The sequence below is a fragment of the Zootoca vivipara genome, chromosome 17, assembly GCF_963506605.1.
Source record: "Zootoca vivipara chromosome 17, rZooViv1.1, whole genome shotgun sequence".
Classification (NCBI taxonomy): Eukaryota; Metazoa; Chordata; class Lepidosauria; order Squamata; family Lacertidae; genus Zootoca; species Zootoca vivipara.
The window spans coordinates 13,053,618-13,074,506 of NC_083292.1; the positions used below are offsets into that span (position 1 = coordinate 13,053,618).

General features: G+C 46.8%; 1 protein-coding gene across 1 annotated transcript in view; it reads left to right on the top strand.

Annotated features, from left to right (window-relative positions):
- Positions 1–20,889, top strand: part of LOC118075872 (protein HIRA) — a 56,928-nt gene that overhangs the window by 31,696 nt on the left and 4,343 nt on the right. The window contains exons 9-22 of the mRNA XM_035098234.2: positions 873–986; positions 3,100–3,170; positions 4,822–4,927; positions 6,172–6,390; positions 7,913–7,998; positions 8,773–8,967; positions 10,526–10,696; positions 12,102–12,294; positions 14,228–14,329; positions 16,187–16,335; positions 16,963–17,124; positions 18,680–18,738; positions 18,984–19,089; positions 20,099–20,221. Coding sequence (XP_034954125.1) covers positions 873–986; positions 3,100–3,170; positions 4,822–4,927; positions 6,172–6,390; positions 7,913–7,998; positions 8,773–8,967; positions 10,526–10,696; positions 12,102–12,294; positions 14,228–14,329; positions 16,187–16,335; positions 16,963–17,124; positions 18,680–18,738; positions 18,984–19,089; positions 20,099–20,221 — 1,856 coding nt within the window. The remainder of the gene's footprint in view (positions 1–872; positions 987–3,099; positions 3,171–4,821; positions 4,928–6,171; positions 6,391–7,912; positions 7,999–8,772; positions 8,968–10,525; positions 10,697–12,101; positions 12,295–14,227; positions 14,330–16,186; positions 16,336–16,962; positions 17,125–18,679; positions 18,739–18,983; positions 19,090–20,098; positions 20,222–20,889) is intronic.

Genomic DNA, 20,889 nt, shown 5'->3' on the forward strand with positions numbered 1-20,889 from the left:
GCAAACCGGAACACTTACTTCCGGGTTTGCAGTGTTTGAGTTCCAAGTTGTTTGAGTACCAAGACGTTTGAGAACCAAGGTACCACTGTATTAAAAAATTAAGCAATGTACTGCATCAAAAACAAACAATATTATTAAACTAAAAATAAAGCATAAAAGGATATAGAAATAAATAATTCAAACAAATGATGATAGGGCTTGATCTTATCAGTCAGGCAAAAAGCTACACCTTTACAAGATACCTGAAGCAGGTGATAAGCTGCTACTTCGTGTGTAAGGCAGGGGGAAGGTTGTCCTATGGTGGCAGGAGCAATAGCAGAACATGGCCATTTCCAGGTCACTGCCCTGTTATTTCTTTAAGGTGTGGCACCACCCCTAGAATTTCCCCAAATGGTCTAAATTGCTCCCTGTCCTGTTCGTAGACAGAAGTGAAGCAGAACCGAAGAGACAATTGTTCTTATTTTAGGTAATTATTAAGCCAGGTCTTGCATGGGGTGGCAGGGTGGGGTGAGGAGGACAATAGTAGAGTAGGCTTCAGGAACAAAAAGTGACAAATGTGCTTATTTTAGCTATTTATTAAGGTCTTGAAAGAGAGGAGGAGGGTAGCCGAGGAGGCTACAGGAGCCAAAAGAGCTTTCTTTTTCTTTTTTTCTTTGCACTAATTGTATTTCATTGCAGCTATCCCAGAAATATACAAAATAGGCATGTTGGGAGAGATTTATATAATTTTTTGTTTGGGTCATGGCCTGACATAAAAGTTTTAGCGAGGACCAAAAATACCTGCTTGCTCCTCCTTTGCACCTTAACTCGGCTTCTTAAAACAAATTAATTTTTAAGAGGACCCTCTGGTCGCTTCCCCTTCCCTTCCCTAGAAATTCAACCCAAAAATCTTCAAAAAGAAGCAGAAGAATGGGAGCTCAACCAAATCTAGCCACCCTTACTGCTGCTGTGCTGTTGGCAGCAAAGATCGGTCACTTTCTGTCTGGGTAAGTAAGTCTTCTGTTCTAGCTGACATGGCACAGCTCAGGCTGAGCTAGACGTGTATCTTGAGCAGTGGGCCCCACTCTGGTTCCGCCTCTTAGGACAGGTGTATGAACTTAATCGAATTGTGCATAGGTGCAGCTGGTTGTAACCCAGCTGTGCAGAGTGCTGATTGGCTAGTCTTCGCAACAATCACAAAGCCACCTTTCTCCCACCTTCCTATCAGGCTGCGGAGGGTGCTGGCTGGCTGGCCCTTGTGGCATAGCTGCCAAGTACCCCGTTTTCTCCGGGAAAACCCCGATTTTCTTACCTTTTCCCGGTGGTCCCCCGTATCACTTCGTCTCCCGTTTTTCTCCGTTATTTTCTCCTGCCGGCGGCCATTTTTTTTCCTTTCCAATTTGCCCTTCTATGGGCGCAAAAAATGGCCGCCGCCGGCTTCAAAAGTCGCATCTACGCATGTCCGGAAGTGCATAGACGCGACTTCTGGTGTCAGCGGCGGCCATTTTTTGTGCCCATAGACGGGCGGAGCGACACCGGAAGTTGCGTCGATGCACTTCCTGACATGCGTACAAGCGACTTTCGAAGCCGGTGGCGGCCATTTTTGGTGCCCATAGAAGGGCAAAGCGACACCGGAAGTTACATCAACGCAACTTCCGGTGTCACACGGCTGCCGGTCCCGGATTCTGCAGTCCGGGACTTGGAAGGTAAGCCTTGTGGAGATCACAGTAGTGCCACCAACCACCCTGTTGTGGCTGTTCCGTTATAGAGCATCTGCCTTGCAAGCCAGGCAGGGCTGGGAGAGACCCCTGCTTGGAAACCCCGTAGAGCCACTGCCAGTCAGTGTGGACGATACTGAGTTAGACTGGCCAGTGGTCAGACTCAGTATCAGGGCTGTCTTAAGCATATCCAGCGCCATGGTGGAACGATTCCTCCGGCGCCCCACCCCCCGTTTCCCAGAGTTGTCGACCTTTTCCCAAGCCTCTGCGGGGATCACTCTCCTCCCGCGGAGGGTTGGGAAGGAAGCTGCATGTCCGCCAGCCATATTGTTGGCGGGGCGCAGCTTCCATCCTAAGCCTCTGCGGGGATCACTCTCCTCCTGCGAAGGCTTGGGAAGGAAGCTGCACGCCCACCAGCCATAGGGTTGACGGGGCGCAGCTGGTGGACGTGCAGGAGGGAAAGGGGAGGCCGCCGGCAAAGCCACGCAGCTCCCCCACTCACTCGGGCGCCCCTGAGAGGCCAGCGCCCTGTCGCAATGCGCCAGTAAACCCAATGGGAAAGACGGCTCTGCTCAGTATAGGGCAGCTTCTTGTGTTCCTGTATCTTTAGCAGTAAAAAAGTGAAGCTTGGGGGTCAGGGAGAGTCACAACAGTAAAACCTGTGCTTGTTCCTAGGAGTTATGTCTGTCTCTGCTAGTGTGTGGTGCATTATGGCCCAGTTGCTGTTTTACTGGGAACGTCACGATCCTACTTCCCTCCCTCTCTCCCTCTAAGTCAGGGCGGCCCAAGTGTACTTCAACACAGAACCCGTGGGCCACAACCTGCCTTGTCACGCAGGGTGTGGGGAGAGCGAGGCCTCTAACTAGGCTTTTGGAAGAAGGCAGGATGACTTTAGGACCCTGTCAGAGCCCTCACGCGTCCTTCCCGAAGCCTTGCTTACCTGGCTTTGGGAAGACAGCTTGAAGGCTGGGGAGGGGTGTGTGGTGTGGTGTCAAATGTTGTTGAGGGCCACCAAAAAAGGCCTTGAGTCTATTGCCAGACTCAATAGAGGACAGGACTTCTGTGCCTTTAATTGCCCTGCTCTCTTTTGAGTCTGGGAACCTTAAAGAGAAACCAGCGGTCACCCTTTGCTTGGAAATTAAACAAAGGGTCTGCTGGTTTCTCTTTAAGGTTTCCAGACTCAAAAGAGAGCAGGGCAGTCCTCTATTGAGTCTGGCAACCCTAGGGCCTCGTGGCCCATGGGTCATGTGCTGGACCACCTTACTCTAGGTTTTCCATTGTTGGGCATTCAGCTTGCCTGAATTAATATGTTTCATGAGCTTCTACATGTTGCCGGATCTTGGAGAATGGGATGTGAGACTTGTGTATGGCAATAACCACCATGCAACTTTCTGTTGTTTAGCTTACGTGTCTGAAAAGGCCTTTGGTTGTCATACATGAGCTGTTTGACAAGTCAATCATGGACATCTCATGGTAAGATTTTATTCATTAACTACGTTTTAAATTCCCCCTTTCCTCTCAAGAGCAAGGTAGCGGCTACGGTTCTCATCACTTCCATTCTATCCTTGCAGCAGCCCTGTGTGGTAGGTCAGGCTGAAAAAGAGTTGCCCAAGTTCAACCCATGAGCTTCATGACTTGAGAGGGGATTTGTTTGTTTTTTTAAAAAAATGATACTTATTCATTTTATAAGAAACAACAAACAGGAAAAAACACACACAATACAACCTAAACAAATCTAAAAACAAAAAACCTATTTCTTATATAAACCTTATTTTCATTAACATCATCAAATGACTTCCCTCGCTCCCTTCTTTCTGAATTTCATTATAATACATCTTTAGCAGTCTAATAACCAAATGTTAATTTAAATATTCATTTATCTATTAACCAACTGTTTAACTTATACATTTATTAACTCTACATCAAAATCTTAATTTAATCGCTTCTAGCCTATATTATCTTCACTAAGGGAAACAGTTTTCTAAATATTGCAATATTTTTTTCAAATATATTTTAAATTTTTTCCAATCTTCTTCCGCTTGAGTGGGGATTTGAACTTGGGTCTCCGTGGTGTTAGTCCAGTGATCTAACCATTGCACCACACTGGCTGTCAAAATATGGCTTTGATTGCGACAAAAGATATTTCCTTTGCTTTTTAACTGGGAAATAGTGATCTCCTGTTGGCAGCAAGCCCAGCCAGTCATTTGTAATTCTGCAGTTTCATTAAACTCTATCCTTGTGGTCAACCATCAGTTCCCATTTAATAATGTCTGGCTTCCCGAGTTTTCAGCTGTTTTTTTTTTTAAACAAAATAAAAACATTGTGGTTTACAACATACCCATGATTTTGTCTTTTGCTTGTGGCTAAGACACCATGGTGAGTGCCTTAGAAACAATCAGAAGTCTAATAGACTGTAGTGCAGTGCAAAAACAAATGCAATAAATTTTGGGGGCTCTGTTCAGGTTGGAAAGGCAGGTGTGGTGCCTAGTTGATAGCACTCGGTTAAACTATGGAACCCCACCCACCAAAAGAGGCTATGTTTCTGTTCTCATGCCACATCGCAATGATACCTCCCTGCCACTTGACGGCACCGCAGTGCTACTTCAGTTTCAGTAAAAAGCCTGTTCCCTCGCTCCTCTTTCTGGTTGCTCCCTCTGCTGTTTTGAAATGATTAGGTGGTAAGAGAAGCAAAGCTGATGATCTGGGCCTTGATTGAGCTCAGCATGATAATAAAAGGTGTGCCTAAGCAGGAAGTGGGTGGTTAGAAAAAGTGCTCCCCCCCCCTTGTTTAAAAGATTTTTAGGCTGCAGATTTCAGCATTGCTTTCGGGGCAGAGTGTACAACCAGAGTAGTAATACCCAGTGGCATTTTTCTGGGAAAAAAGGGGCTAAAAATTGGCCGCTGTGTCTTTAATGCTGGGGGAGCTGAGTCAGCATGAGTCAGCGGCCTGCGGTGACTCATGTAACCTCTCACCTAATTGTATTGTACCTGTATATATAGAGTGGTGTTTTGCTTGGGGGGGGGGTTACATCCCACCCAAACCCCTGTTCTTCCAGTTACATGACCTGTTCTTTCCAGTGTAAGGTACGGTACTAATCAAAATCCTCGATCTTTGTCTTCCCAGGACCTTAAATGGCCTTGGCATCTTGGTGTGTTCCATGGATGGGTCAGTAGCGTTTTTGGATTTTTCCCAAGACGAGCTTGGCGACCCTCTGAGCGAGGAAGAGAAGGTACCCTGCGCTTTTTTTGGCCGGGCGTGCTAATTAAGGCTGCAGTCCTAATCTCACTTACCTGGGAGTCATCCCGATTGGATTCAACAGGACTTGATTCTGAGTAGACTGATCAACTGTGCTGATCAGTCTCATTTTAAGGATGGGAGAACCTTTTGTTGCCGATGTCAGGGTGGGGGTCATATTGCCAGTTCTAGCACATCCTTTGGATCACAGTTGGGGAAACGTGGAAATGTGGCAGGTGCACTATAAACAGGTTATGTGCCTGTATTCCTGCGCTCAACAGACGCCTGTTGTTGTTTTTTGTGTATGCTTTTCAAGTCTTCTTTCCTTTTTCTGCCATCATTGAAAGGGGAGGTCCATATAGCTCAGAGCAGCATTCCTCAACTTGGTAGCTGGCAGGTGCTTTGGACTCCCCCATGACCCCCCCCCAGTATGGCCACTGGGCAGGGACAATGGGTTTTGCTGTCCAAAATATCTGCAGGGCACTAGGCTGGAGAAGGCTAGCTTAGTGGGGTTGTACATGCTTTGCATGCTCAGTCTACAGCAGGCATCCCCAAACTGCGGCCTTCCAGATGTTTTGGCCTACAACTCCCATGATCCCTAGCTAACAGGGCCACTGGTCAGGGATGATGGGAATTGTAGCCCAAAACATCTGGAGGGCCGAAGTTTGGGGGTGCCTGGTCTACAGCATCATTGGTGTTTGAAATATCCTCCATCGCTTCATTCAGAAATTCTCATTTATCTCTTGCTTTTTCTTAGTCTACTCTCTTTTCTGCTCCTCTGGTCCCTCCTGTCCGCATACTCTAAACCAGGGGTCAGCAACCTTTTTCAGCCGTGGGCCAGTCCACCGTCCCTAAGACCATGTGGTGGGCCGGACTATATTTTGGGAGGGAAAATGAACGAATTCCTATGGCCCACAAATAACCCGGAGATGCATTTTAAATAAAAGCACTCATTCTACTCTTGTAAAAAAACACTGATTCCCAGACCTACCCCTGCTCTAAACCTCTTTCTCAGAGTCCGTCTCCTGCCTTCATTTTTGCATAGCACCTGAATCATTTCTAAATAATGGTGAAAGCCGGCAGAAAAATGCAGCCAGAAATAAATGAGTCACTACAGCTGAAGGTTTCTGCATTGTTTGGATATTCAGTCTATTGCCCGAGTTCTTTGTCATTTTTGATCAAGCTTCGTCCACGCAGTTTAAGCGGCTGCTTTTGTGTTCTCACCTTTGCGCCCCTTAGAGCAACATCCACCAGACCACTTACGGCAAGAGCTTGGCTATAATGACCGAGGCACACCTGTCTACTGCTATAATTGAGAATCCGGAGATGCTGAAGTACCAGCAAAGGCAGCAGCAGGTGGAAAAGAAGAACGAAGCAGCGAGAGAGGCAGCTGCCTCGGCTGCAGCGCCTAAAGTAGCAAGCATGGTGAATGGGGAGAGCTTGGAAGACATTAGGAAGGTAGGTGACTCTGGCGGGGGTTTATTTCCCTTCATGTCACCTTTGCAAAAGGGGAAAGTTTGGCACCTGGCACCTTCCGACCATTTGACGCAGCACAGAAGGGTTGCTGGAGGTCAAACTAGACACAATTGTTTTGACACGCCGTGGTTCCCATGTGTCATTTACACAGACCTCCAGCCACTCATGCTTAGTCCTGGAGAGGCTGTGACATGGACAAGTAGAGCCTTGGCGATGCATTGAGCCATTCAGTCCTTTCTTAAGTTCCATTTCAATCTGGGTTTAAACCCGGTTTTGGCTCAGAAATTGCTTTGGTGGCCCTGTATGATGATGACCTGTGTCGGGAGCGAGGCAGGGAAAATGTGTTCCTCTTCATTCTCCTTACCTCTCAGGGGCCTTTGATATCATTGACCGTGGTATCCTTCTTTCTGCGTCACCACGGTGGGGCTCAGGAGCCCAGTAATGTCACCCCTTGCCTGCAGAGCACCCCTTGCCTGTCTGGTACTTGTCTGTCCATTCCCAACAGCAAGAGCTGGCGGACATGCTGGCTGGGCTCCCTCGCCGGCTTGCTTGCTTACTCCAAGGCCGCCTCGGTTCCTAGCAACCAGCACCCCCTGGCCAGCCCCAGAGACACCATTCGCCTACAGCAGAGGTGGCCAGCTCCCAAGAGACTGCGATCTACTCACAGAGTTAAAAACTGTCAGTGATCTACCCCCTTTTGGGGGGTTCAGGTCAAAATTGTTGAGCTTTTTTTAGGAAGGAGGAAGGCCCATTGGGGGGGGGGGGTCGGGTCAAAGTTGTTGAGTTTTTTCAGGGAGGAGTTGTTCAGCTTCTTTGGGGGGAGCCAATGATCTACCAGTGATCTACCGCAGACGTCCAGTGATCTAGCGGTAGATCACGATCTACCTGTTGGACATGCCTGGCCTACAGAGTTTGTAGCCGAGGCTGCTGCAACAAACAGCTGTGCAAGCCTCTGAGAGGCAGAGACACAAGAGGGCATCAGGGGGAGGGAGGGAGGGAAGGAAAGAGGGACAGAGGCCAGTGTTGCCCGCAGCAGCACCCCTGACCATCATTCAAGGCACCCCAGAGTGCCACGGCACGTGGGTTGAAAACCCCCTATGATATTTAACATCTACATGAAACTACTGAGTGGGCTTATCCAGAATTTTGGACTTGGGCTCTCAGAGATTCAGCAGGCGTAATCAGTGCTAACTTTCAGACAGCTCCTCGCGCCTTTTTATTTTATTTTATGGCAACAGGCCTATTTACCTCCTCAAATTTTCTTATGATGAGCCGGCTATCGTTATTATTTTGTATTCTCTTTATGGTACCTTACATTTTGTTATAATTGTTTTATTGCAAAGGTCATACGCTGCCTTGTTATTTTATATGAGTGGGAGGGATAGAAGTATTTTTAATAAACTGAATAAACAAAATATCCAGTTTATAGACTTTTGATGCATTGCGACAGGCCTTTATAGCAATTACAAGCAAAAGTTCCAACAGCCATCATTCCCCCCAACAGAATCTTTTAAAGAAACAAGTTGAGACTCGGACAGCAGATGGACGGAGAAGAATCACACCTCTCTGCATAGCTCAGCTGGATACTGGGTATATATATGTGTGTGTGTGTGTGTGTATGTGTATGACAGGTCTTATATTTTCTTCTGTTGAGATTTTCTTAAATCATTTGTGTACTTAAAAAGAAACCCTCCTGTCTTCCTGTTGTGAAAATACTTTTATACTACTTTGCAACTTGTCTTTTGATGTATGTACTTTTTCTAAGTTATTGCTGCTTCTTAAAGAATCAGGGTGAGGGTCAACTAATGAGCTATGTAAGCGGAAGCCCTGTGCAACCTAGATCTAAGCAGTTTAGGTTCTTTCAGGGTATGCAGTCTGGTTGCCATTGCTCATACCCTGGTAACTGCTAAACCAATTGACTACCGCGGTGCACTGTACCTGGGGCTACCTTTGGGAAGACTTCCCGGGAATTTCAAGTTCCCTGCATGAACTGGTAGCCTCTGACTGTTTCCGATACCACAAGGGCGGGGGGGGGGGGGCAATTGCTACAGTGGTGAAAATGGCAATGCCAAATCGAACGCAGCCATTTCTGATTGTGTAACTCAGATATGCTAAGAATCCCAGAAGGAGGTTGGTGCACTCACCTCCGACTCTGCACGCAGCAGAAATCTTTGAGCTGATGGAACATGTCTCTTGGTGCTACTTTAGACACAGCCCAAAATCTCTTCCTCCTTTTTATTATATAATTCAATGCATACATTTGTGTTTAAAAATGTATACACCTTTGATTATGTGGCACGTATATAACCCAGCTAATCTCTTGACTGTTGTCTGTTTGTTTGTTTGTTTCCCCCCGAAAAACAGGGATTTTTCTACAGCTTTTTTTAATAGTATTCCAATATCTGGATCCTTAGCAGGCTCAATGATGTCAGCTTCTCAAACCAATCAGCTGATGTCATTAGATTACAATGCAACCAATATCCTTTGCGCGTCTAAGCCTGCCTTAGAGCCGGTGGCAGTGAGTGTTAAACCAACTGAAGACGCAGCCAACAAAGATGGGTCAGTATTGGGCAACGGAGATCTCGTCTTCTAACTTTTTGTGACTTGGGGGCTCTGTCCATGCACTGTATGTCGATCGTTCTGCGACTCTTCTTAGCTATGACTTTGTGTGTTTCTGAATAAGCCATCGCGGAAATAACTTTCATATTGCCTCTCACTGATTGTCAGTGATTTGAAAATGTGTTTTTAAAAAACATTCTGTGTAGTTATAACAACGCAAAAGAACAGGGGAAAAAATCCAACTCTCTTGGGAATATGTTAAATGGTTACAGGGAAATAGTCAGACAGACACCACTTAACCACTTATCATAAACTGAGGTTGTATACCAGGCATCCCCAAACTTCGGCCCTCCAGATGTTTTGGACTACAATTCCCATCATCCCTGACCACTGGTCCTGTTAGCTAGGGATCATGGGAGTTGTAGGCCAAAACATCTGGAGGGTCGCAGTTTGGGGATGCCTGTTGTATACGAACAGTGCCTTTAAATCACACAACAGCAACACCCCCCAAGAATTCTGGGAACAGTAGTTTGTTAAGGGTAACTCTGAAAGGTAAACTACAGTCCCCAGGATTCTATTGGATAAGCCATGTGCTTTGAATGTATGGTGTGTGTGTGCAGTCTTTACTTTGTGGGATTCTCAAAAGCACACACAGACTCATTAAGGGTTGCACTCCTGCTTGCACCACTTTATAACATTTTAAGTTTGTTAAAAGAAAATAGTCTAGGAACATAGAAAGTTGCCTTATATGGAGTCAGACCATTGGTCTATGTGGCTTAACACTGTCTACTCTGAGAGCAGCTCTCCAGGTTTTCAGGCAGGTGACACACCCCACCACACCCTGAGATGCTGGGGATTGAACCTGAGACCTTCTGCATGCAAAGCAGATGCCCTTCCACTGAGCTATGGCCCTCCCCCCAGCAATATCCCACACTCTTAACACAATATCAGTTGGTATTATTTACCAGTTGTTTAAATACATAAGCTGGAGTCATATACAGCAAACTCTTTCCAGCGCAGTCAGGAATTCATGGTGATATAATTGCGAACGTTTTTTCGGAAGCTGAACATCCGACGTGGCTTCTGCTTGAGTGCAGGAAGCTCCTGCAGCCAATCGGAAGCCACACCTTGGTTTTCGAATGGTTTCGTGAGCCAAACGGACTCCCGGAACGGATTAAGTTTGAGAACCAAGGTGCCACTGTAATTTCATAAAATGAAATTAAAAAAATAACCTTCCCAAAGAAGTACCTGGAAGGCATGGGAGGGACAAGGCAAGTCACTGGCTTCCAGTGGCTTCATTCCAGTTCTCTTCACTCCAGCTAAGCAGGGACCCTCCAATATTACCCAGAAGGGCAGAAGACGCCACTTTACCCAAGATGTGCCATGTTAGGATGAAAAACAGCTTCCATCCTGGGGACTGAGGTGAAACAATGGGGGTTGATGTCGCCATTTTCCACTGCTTGTGAACTTTCATTTTGGTGTTTTGTTGGCCTGTAGAACACTCCTCCCCTCCAATATATATATTGCCCTAACTCAGTTTTTTCTTCCTTTTTTGCAGTGTAAATGCTACCTCTGCTTCAGCTGCTCCCCCTGCATCTTCGCCCTCTGTGCTGCCAGCCTCTTCCAAGATAGAGCCAATGAAAGCGTTTGATTCTCGATTCACGGAGCGATCCAAAGCCACCTCAGGAACTTCTGCCATAACACTCACAAATCAGATTGCCATAGACAGGTGAGGAATGAGCTGTGCCCAGGTGAGAGTGAAGGAGGAAGTTCCACTTTCTCCAAAGCTGCATTTCCTTAAGACTCCCGTCTTCTTGTTGTGTAGCCTGGTGGTGTAGCCAATGAACTTTCGCTAACCCTTCCCAGTGTTTTTTTTAAAAAAAGTGTGGGGGCAACAACCATGGAAACCTGCACTGTGGCACATTATAGGAATGCAATAAATTAGCTAGGCAGAACGTTACAATTAACCTTAGACTATTGAGCAAGGAAGAAGCAACTAATGAATAAGACAATGAATCAAAAGTTAATGAATGAAGAAACTGAAGAATGCATGTTTATTCAAAAGTTAATTAAAGAAGGACATTGAAGGATGTATTCAATCACATATTATTAAAATTGGAAAGTTGGGGTGGGGTATTTAGAGCATAGCTGCCAAGTCCCAGTTAGAAAAATACGGGATCAGCAGCGCCGGCACCGGAAGTCGCTTCTATGCATGTCCAGACATGTGTAGAAGCGGCTTCCGGTGCCGGCGCTGCCCGATTTCTGGTGCCCAGACATGGGCAGAGCGGCACCGGAAGTTGCGTCAGCACCGGAAGTCACTACTACGCATGTCCAGACATGCATAGAAGCAACTTCTGGTGCCGCCACTGCCCGATTTCCGGTGCCCAGACATGGGCAGAGCGGCACCAGAAGAAATCTGGAGGAATTACGGGATATTTCGCCATTCGGCCAGCCCAGACCCTGCCATCTTCATCTGAGAGACATGCCTGGCACCATTTCTGTCAGCTGTTAAGTGCCACAATAATTCTTTTCTCAGGCCTTCAGTTAATTAATGTCTCCTGTGGTGGTGCTCATCTTTTACTGGGGTCCTTACTAATACGTTGCTGGATGAGTACCTTACGTATTTTCAGTTGTATGTGTTTTTAATTATTCCTCAGGTTTTAATTTGTTTTTCACATGTGTAGCATTTAATTTTTGTCACGTCGCTTTGCTTTTGTCATTGCAAAAAGCGACTGATAAATGAAATTATCATTATCATCCATGGCTAATTGCTATGCTGTGTGTTTGGAGCAAATTCTCTCATCCTTGGTTCTCCAGATGTTGTTGGGACTACAACTCCCATCATCTCAACTAGCGTGGCCAATGGTGAGGGACGAAGAGAGTCGTAATCCAACAACATCTGCAGGGCCAAAGTTTACCAATCCCTGAGTTAAAAGGGTCTTGGGTAGCAGGGTTGAAAGAGTCCCCTCTCTGCCTGAGACTTTGGAGCACCTTTGCTAGTCAGAGGAGATGGTTCCCTTCAAGAGATACCAGGGCCATCTGATTTGTTAAAAGGCCGCTTCCCCCAACCCTCTGTATTTTCACCAGAAACTGCTTTTGAAACTTTGTCGAGTAACCCTGTGCTTCTCCTGCAGATTGAAGGAGCAGAACTCAATTAGGGAAAGCAAACCCAAGGATATCTTGGAGAGCAGCAGCGACAGCGAGGAAAAGATCCCAGCCAAGCCTATGTCTCTGTCCAAGCGTAAACTGGACCTTGAAGTAGAAAAGAAGAAGAAAGGCAGGCCTCGGAAGGACTCAAGACTAATGCCTGTTACTCTAACAGTTCAGGTGCCTGTCATCTTCCCTTACTCATTTGCTTACGAGAAAAAAATATTTATCTGTGCTCGATTTGCATCCTATGTTTTGACTGGCAACCTTGAAGCGGCACACCATTTACCAAATACACAAAGAGCTCATAACTCTCTCCTACTCTCAGCAGCCAGAAACATCATAGCCAGACACTGGAGAAGACCTGTCAGGAGTAAGCATAGATAGACCAATGGTATAAAATAGTATGGGAAACAGCCTTGTTAGAAAAACTAACCAACAAACTGAAACTGACACAGGGAAAAATAGAAGAAGATGCCTTCACCCTGGTATGGTTACCTTTTATCACGTACTCAGCACAGCAAGACAACAAGAAGAACCCGCCAACAACATTCGAAGCAATCTGGCTAACTGTAGGAGTGCATCAGTGTAGGGAAGAATGGGGTAAGGGAAAAATAAAACAAAGACAGCCAGAATTTTGCCAGCAAGACTCTGAGCACGTCCCGAGTGCATCTGGAGAGTGGAGTCTGCCCTCTCCTCGTGCCCGATCGTTTTTTATTACGCACAAAGGACTTCCCTCGCAGAATTAAAAAGACCCAATTAGATTTCACATAGCACATCCCAAAAAGGTTTCACGTGGGAGAGGATCAGGTAGCAGAGAATACGTGAGGAAAAACAGGAAGGCCTTTGCCATGCTACAGATCTATCTGCACTACAAAGCATGTAATAAACACTGAGGCTAAAATAAACAGGAAAGAAGAGCGGGAAACACACTTTAGAGCAGGCATCCCCAAACTTCGGCCCTCCAGATGTTTTGCACTGCAATTCCTATCTTCCCCGACCACTGGTCCTGTTAGCTAGGGATCATGGGAGTTGTAGGCCAAAACATCTGGAGGGCTGCAGTATGGGGATGCCTGCTTTAGAGGTTCCTGGTAGGATTAAAAGAGAGCAGGCAGGAAAGCAGGTTTTTATCACCTCGAGAAACCTACTTCAAAGGCAGGATGCCTGGCCAGGGAAAACAAATGGTCTGATTGTTTACCTGCTTGCAGCAATTTGTCTGTGCTTGCCTGCAAATAACTGGCAGGGCAAAAGCAGCAAAATGTGCAGCCCGTATAATTCATATCAGAAATCATTTTCCAAGGTGGCCCAACTTAGGAGTCCCCTACTCGACTGAATATCCATCCAGGAGTATCCGACTCAACCAGTATATGACCAAATTAGTTCATGATGATTTCCAGGATGCTACAGCTAACCTGATCCAAACACACACACACACACACACATACACACACACACACACACACACACCCCACTCACACACGAAAACAAATTTCACCACAGCCAGTCAAAGACAACCAGCCCACACCCTAGGCCAACCCCAACCTCTCTAACCACCAAAGGAATACAAGCAAATAGTAAAGAGAACTTACACAAGTGACGCTGACACAAAACCCTACACATACACTAAGTAGAATGGAAGCATTGCCACCTGACCCCCACCTCATTCACCATATCCCCCCTCCACCTCTTTCCCTTTTCTTCCTAATGTAACACTAATGTCTCAACAAATGAAACTGATCTGTGGAAAACATAACTTGAAAAAAGAGACATTGCACATACTTTTGTAAACCAAGAAATCTTTAATCATTTTTTTAAAATGAAAAATACACAGATATGTAAAGAACCATGAGAAAAACAAAACTCTTGGTGGAGCAAGAGCAGGTGATTGTGATTAAAATGTCCCTTTCCCACTGAGAGCTTCGTGGAAAGGAATCTCCAGGAAGGAGAAAAGCAGGTGAAGACTGCAGCAGAAAACTCCTTCTCTCTTTCCCGGATTCTTTTCCATAGACCACTTGGTGGGAAGGCAACGGCTCCAGCTGGTGTTTGCAATTAAATTGACACAGGCATTTTTGCGCCGAGCAGCCTGGTTGAGTTTCTCCTTCTTGCCTTTCAGTCTCCAGCAATCCTGGCTTCTGAGAAGGATGGTGCTTGCCACAGTGCACCGCTAGCACTTAAACTGCCAACCCCAGTCCCTCAGAAATCGTTTGCATTGCAAGTAAGTGTTGGATAATTTAAAAACAACTACACTGACCCTTCTGCAGTTAACATCAGGTTAGTTCCAAGAGGAGTGCTAGGATCAGCATGGAGAGCCAGCTGCGGAAACCCTGGAGCACAAGGAGCTGCAGCGAAGTCTTCACAGTTGCCCAAGGCAGAGGTTCCCAGCAAAGTGGTTGGGAAGGGATTGGGGAGAAGGTGACATACTGGTCTTCCTGCAGACAAGTCGGACCCATAGAACCATATTTAACCTGGCCAGCTTCCTATTTCAGCTCGTGTCTATTAAAAAGGATGGAGCTGAATCCCATATGCTTTATTTATTGCATTTATACCCCACCCTTTTCTCCAAGTTGCTCAGCGTGGCATACAGGGTTCTCCCCCTCCTCATTTAATCGCCGCAAACAACCTTGTGAGAGAGGATCAGCTGAGAGGCAGCGATTGGCCCGCGGTCACCCAGTGAGCTTCATTGCCCAGTGGGGATTTGAGCCCTGGTCTCCCAGGTTCATCCAACGCTCTAACCACTGCACCCTACTGCCTCTCTGTTAACTTGCCAGCTTGGTTCAGAACAACAGAGGTGGCAAGAAAACAAAAGGAAAAGCCGGATGCCGTGTTTTCCTGAAAATAAGACACTGTCTTATATTTATTTTTCCTCAAGAAGACACACTATGGCTTATTTTCAGGGGGTGTCTTATTTTTTTATTATGCGCCAAGCCTCACCTCTTCCTTGGCGCCCTCCAGAACTGCACCTATCACTATGTCTTATTTTCGGGGTATGGCTTATATTGCGCAAATGCTTAGAAATCCTGCTGCGGCTTATTTTATGGGTATGTCTTATTTTCGGGGAAACAGGGTAATAGGTTTTTGCTAACTTTGGGTTAAAGTATCAGGTTAAATTATAAATAGTAGCATTTCACTTCCTTTGTAATGAGCCCTTGTTGATAAGTATTGGTGTAGCATGGAAGTTCAGATGTGCTATTTTGCTGTAAAGGTAAAGGTACCCCTGACCATTAGGTCCAGTCACGGACGACTCTGGGGTTGCGGCGCTCATCTCGCTCTATAGGCTGAGGGAGCTGCCATTTGTCCACAGACAGCTTCCGGGTCATGTGGCCAGCATGACAAAGCTGCTTCTGGCGAACCAGAGCAGCGCACGGAAACGCTGTTTACCTTCCCGCCGGAGCGGTACCTATTTATCTACCTGCACTTTGACGTGCTTTCGAACTGCTAGGTTGGCAGGAGCCAGGACTGAGCAACGGGAGCTCGCCCCATCGTGGGGATTCGAACTGCCGACCTTCTGATCAGCAAGCCCTAGGCTCAGTGGTTTAGACCACAGCGCCACCCGTGTCCCGCTATTTTGCTGTAGCATGCCCTAAATGATTTATTGTGGGGGGGGGGTACTGTATAATTGACCCTTGGGAGAATAATAAAGATTTGGACAGAGTGGATTTGGATTTGACAGAGTAGAGCAGATTCATTGTACTTAAATGCTGTTCCTTACCTTTCCTCTCAAGTCTGCAGTTGTAAACTTCAGAGAGCTGTTCTTTAGGAGCAGTATGTAAATTTAACAAGCAAATAAAATATGGTAAGAGCCTGGTAATAATGATGAATCTGAATAATGCTGTTGGCAGGCACTTTTAATAACGTTTCAGTTATTACTACATTATAGCTGTGAACGGGCTGGTATTTCCGATGAGCCACCGTGTTTTGAGCAATGTGCATTCTTAAATAAAGAATCTACCATTTTCGATGCTGGGTAACGGCACCTTCAAATTTCCAGGGTGTTTCCAATTGTTTGAACGGGGGGGTATATATTTGACTTTCTCTTACTCAGCTTTCATTTTAAGAGAACCAACTTTTGCAGGTCAGCTCAGATCCCTCCATGTACATTGAAGTGGAGAACGAAATCACCACCGTGGGAGGTTCGAAACTCAGCAGGTTAAAGTGCAACCGGGAAGGAAAAGAATGGGAAACGGTCCTCACCAGCCGAATTCTCTCAGCAGCAGGAAGCTGGTGAGTGTGTGTGTGTGTGTGTGTCTGTCTGTCTGTGTGCAAACGCAGTCACAAGCAGGCCAAGTTGAAGGCATCAACTTGGTATATAAAGCCCTTAATGTCTTGGCACCAGTTTACTCATGGTTGCCCCTTACCCCATAAACACCTGTTCAGGTGCTGCGATCTGTGGAAGCATCTGCTCAGTGCTCGGCGACCTCCTGTTCCCATGCCACCCAATCACCAAGTCCCAAGGGCAGCTCTCTGACTAGGATAAAAACAAATTAAAAATACATTCTACATGCTCCACCAGCTGATGGAGTGCCTCGTATTGATAACAGAAAGGCAGTATGGGAATGCCTTTCATAAATATATTTTAGGTTTTTGGTTTAGCTGTTCCATTCTCCCAAGCTTTCTCTGGGATGCAACTACAGAGATGTTTGTAGCTTTCCCCTCTTGTTTACCATGGAGGTCGGGTATGTGTGTGATTTTTTAAGTGTGTTTTTGTTTTGCACCTTCTTGTTGCATTTTCCTTTTGTGCGCAAGCCGCTTTGGAGACTGTGTTCATGCAAAGCTTGACGCGTCGGTCATATTAAATAACTGGAAGTTCTTTATTGATTTTCGTCCCCGTCCGCCCCGGCTCTTTTCCAGCAAGGTAGTGAGCGTTGCTTGTGAGAAGCGGACCCTGTCTGTGTTTTCGGCTTGCGGCCGCCGCCTTCTCCCTCCCATCGTATTGCATTCGCCAATCTCCACTTTGCACTGCACGGGCTTCTACATCATGGCTCTCACCACGGCTGCAACTCTCTCCGTCTGGTAAGCACTAAGCTGTTGGCATTTCACTGGCCCTCAGGAAGCTTACAGTCAATGGGTGCAGAGGGAGGAATTCAGCGAGTGCAACGGCAGTTGTTCGATCAGTTCATTCATTTCAGCTTACCAAATGAAGCAATCCCCTCCCTCCCTCCCTTGTGCCCCGTTCTTGGGATTCTCCCACCCCCCACAAGAGCCGATTTAGGGGGCAAGGGAGATGGCGGGGGGAACCTCATTGTGCTAGCACAACTCCTTGCCTGAGCTTCGTCTGGCATGACTCGTTTGTTGAACCAGAGAAACAACAGAGAAAGGAGGGGTGTGGAAGCATGGGAAGCATATGTGGCTATTTCCATTGCACTTACTTTAGCTTAGTTGCAATGAGCCCAGGGTCACCAACATGCTGCCCATGGGCATAACTGTCCCTGCCAGTCCCTCCTCTGGCAACTGCAAAAGGTGTCCTTAAATATCCCCTCCAAAATCCACAATATGTGAGAGGCTGTTGGATGCCACCACTGGGCACCCACCTTCCATTGCGAGCAGAGCTGAGGTGCAAAAGGTTTCTCTCTGTGAGCAAGTGTGGCGGCAACTACAGTGGTGCCTCGCAAGACAAAAGTAATTCGTTCCGTGAGTCGCTTTATCTCGTGATAATTTCGTCTTGCGAAGCGCGGTTTGCCGCGGCAAAAAACCCGCTGAAAAACTTCGTCTCGCAAAGCGAGGCCATAGAAAACTTCGTCTTGCGAGTCACCAAAAACATCGCAAAACGCTTTCGTCTTGCAAGTTTTCCGTTGCGCGAGGCATTCGTCTTGTGAAGTACCACTGTATATTTTTTGGGGGGTAGCGGGTGGAGATCTAGAGGTTTCCTGGAAAAGGTGAATGAGGAACTAAAGAGAGGTGGTCACTCAGAGGCATTCCAGGAGGCAATTCTAGTTATAAGAGGCACCAAGGGAAAATTTGAGGAAGCAGGAGGCTTTGGAGCAGCTGAGGGTTGTATATGTGGATGGAAAATGGACCTTGTTCAGACTCGCTGAAAACAAGCTAACACTGACACCATCTCCCATGGGGGGGAGGGCCTTCTGGATCAGGCGAAGAGCTAATCTAATCCAGCATCTTGTTCTCACAATGGCTGGCCAGATGCCTGTGGGAAGCCTGCAAGCAGGACCTGAGCACAGGAGCCCTCTCCCCACCTGTGATTCCCATCAACTGGCATTCAGGGGCTTACTGCCTCTAATGGCGGAGGCCAAACATAGTCATTGTAGCTGGTAGCCATGGGTAGCCTTATCCTCTAGTCTTTCAGTACAGCTTCTCAAAAGCAGGATCTGGTTCATTTCAGGCTTTCCTATGTGAGCCGGTGCCAATGCAATGATATTCCCTGGAATCTTACCAAGAATTATATCGGTGTGACCCTTAGCATCCTATGAGGCTGGTGCCAAAGTTCCAGCGGCAATTCCTTGGTTTTCAGTTTTAATATTTTACTGTGCTGTGTTTCAGTTTCCCCCTTTGCAGAAATGCCTCTTCCGTGTTTTGCTGAACTGAAATGCCATTCCCTTTCTGTACTTTCCAGGAATGCTCAAAAACAGGCGGTAGTGGTGAAAGACGAGTCCCTGCAAACAATTTTAGCAGGTAATGAAATTATTTCCAGTTAGGGGTGCTTTGTAGTGCTATGCCTTAAACGTCTTGTGTGGTCAAAGCACATCACCCTGACACTTCATTGCCACATCTCTCTCCCCCCCTTCTCCTTTTCATCCCCCTCCACATTTATCTTCTTTAGACATGATGGATTCTACCCAACTAAGTTCTACCCAGACTTGTAACCCTGCTATGACTTTGCTCCAAGGAAGTCTCATTATCTGATTTGATTTTTACAGGAAGCGAAACAACTGTGTCTCAGATCTTGTTGACACAGCATGGCATCCCCTTAATGAATATGTCTGATGGAAAAGCCTATTGCTTTAACCCTTCTTTGTCTTCTTGGTAAGCACCTAGAGGAGGGGAAAAAATGGGTTTGGCGAATGCGTTCCTTTGTCCGAGGATGGAAGCCCGAAACGTGAAAGCCAACCTTTGCTTATTTGTTTATGTAGAGCATTTGTACCTCGCTCTTCAGCCAGTGTAGGCTCCCGGAATGTCTTGCATATAATCAATTAAAACAAGACCGTTCCTATCTGCGGGCTTACAGTCTTAAAAGAGAGAGAGAGAGAAGATACACAAGGGGCAGGGGCGGGAAGTTGGGGGGAATCAAACTCAGGCACCTGTTCTTAAACAGCTGTTCTTACAATGATCTGCTGGCCCGGTTTGGGGGCAAGAGGTGCCTGATGGAGCCGGGCTTTTATCAAAGCCGATGGAATGAATCCTACTTCTCACCTCTTCCACTGGGGCAGTCTGCTGGAGTGGCAGACTGCCCTCGTCCCAGGTGAGGTAGAAGAGGCCTAATGGGGACGGCCTCGTTTGTGAGCCTCCGCTTTACCCAAAACATGTTTGCAAGTCACATTTTGCTGCCTAGGCAAACAGCTTTGAGCACTTTGGGTTGATACCCTAAAGGTAAAGGTAAAGGGACCCCTGACCATTAGGTCCAGTCGTGACCGACTCTGGGGTTGCGCGCTCATCTTGCATTATTGGCCGAGGGAGCCGGCGTACAGCTTCCAGCTCATGTGGCCAGCATGACAAAGCCGCTTCTGGTAAACCAGAGCAGCACACGGAAATGCCCTTTACCTTCCCGCTGTAGCGGTCCGTATTTATCTACTTGCACTTTGACGTGCTTTCGAACTGCTAGGTTGGCAGGAGCTGGGACCAAGCAACGGGAGCTCACCCCGTCACAGGGATTTGAACCGCCGACCTTCTGATCAGCAAGCCCTAGGCTCAGTGGTTTAACCCACAGCGCCACCTGTATATAAATATTAAAACTAATAATCCCCCCTATTTTAGTTTAATCTCCTCCCCACCCCCTCCTTTTTAATCACCTGCAAATCTTTTGTTGTCTTTGCAGGAACCTTGTATCTGACAAGCAGGAGACTCTAGCGCAATGTGCAGACTTCAGGAACAGCTTGCCATCGCAGGAGGCTATGCTGTGTTCAGGACCGTTAGCTATAATACAAGGGAGAACGTCTAAGTATGGACTTACTAAACCTCGTCTTTTTGTTGTTGTTGATGCCTCCCCAGTAGTTTCCTTGGCGTTATCCCTGGCAAGTAGCCGGATTTTGCATGGCTGGGAGCTAGTTTATTCCTCAAGGTTCGCCTGCCCTTCTCACTTGGTTCAAAACCTAGAATCTAGAGCCACAAAAGCATAGAGCCACTGCCCTACTGGATCAGACTGAAGGTCTTTTTAGTCCCGCGTTATGTTCCCATCTGGAGGGTCAGGGACTAAAGACCAAGTGTGTGTAACTGAAGTAATTGAATCGTCACCCCGTTTACCCTGGTGCCCTTTCTTTTTCCTTCCTCTGTTGTCTCCCTCCTGTCTCCCTTTACACTGTGAGCCATTTTGGGTAAGGGCCCACCCCCTTGGTCTTTGTGAAGCACCATCTACAGGGATAATCCAGTATTAATGGCAATAATTCAGAAGCATCTGCTATTGTTGGCTTGCCATTACAAGCACAAATAGCTTCTGGCTCATGCAATCCTTTGCCCCCTTCATTCCTGATTAATGAGCAGAAGCTTCTGATCTCTTGGCGAAGAGAGGTGGAGCAGGGAAGAGAGAGTGTGAGCTCAAGGTTGCTGTTGAGTCCAACATAGATATGGGCACTTACAGTTGAAGCAGTTGCTTCTTCGCTTCTGAAAACA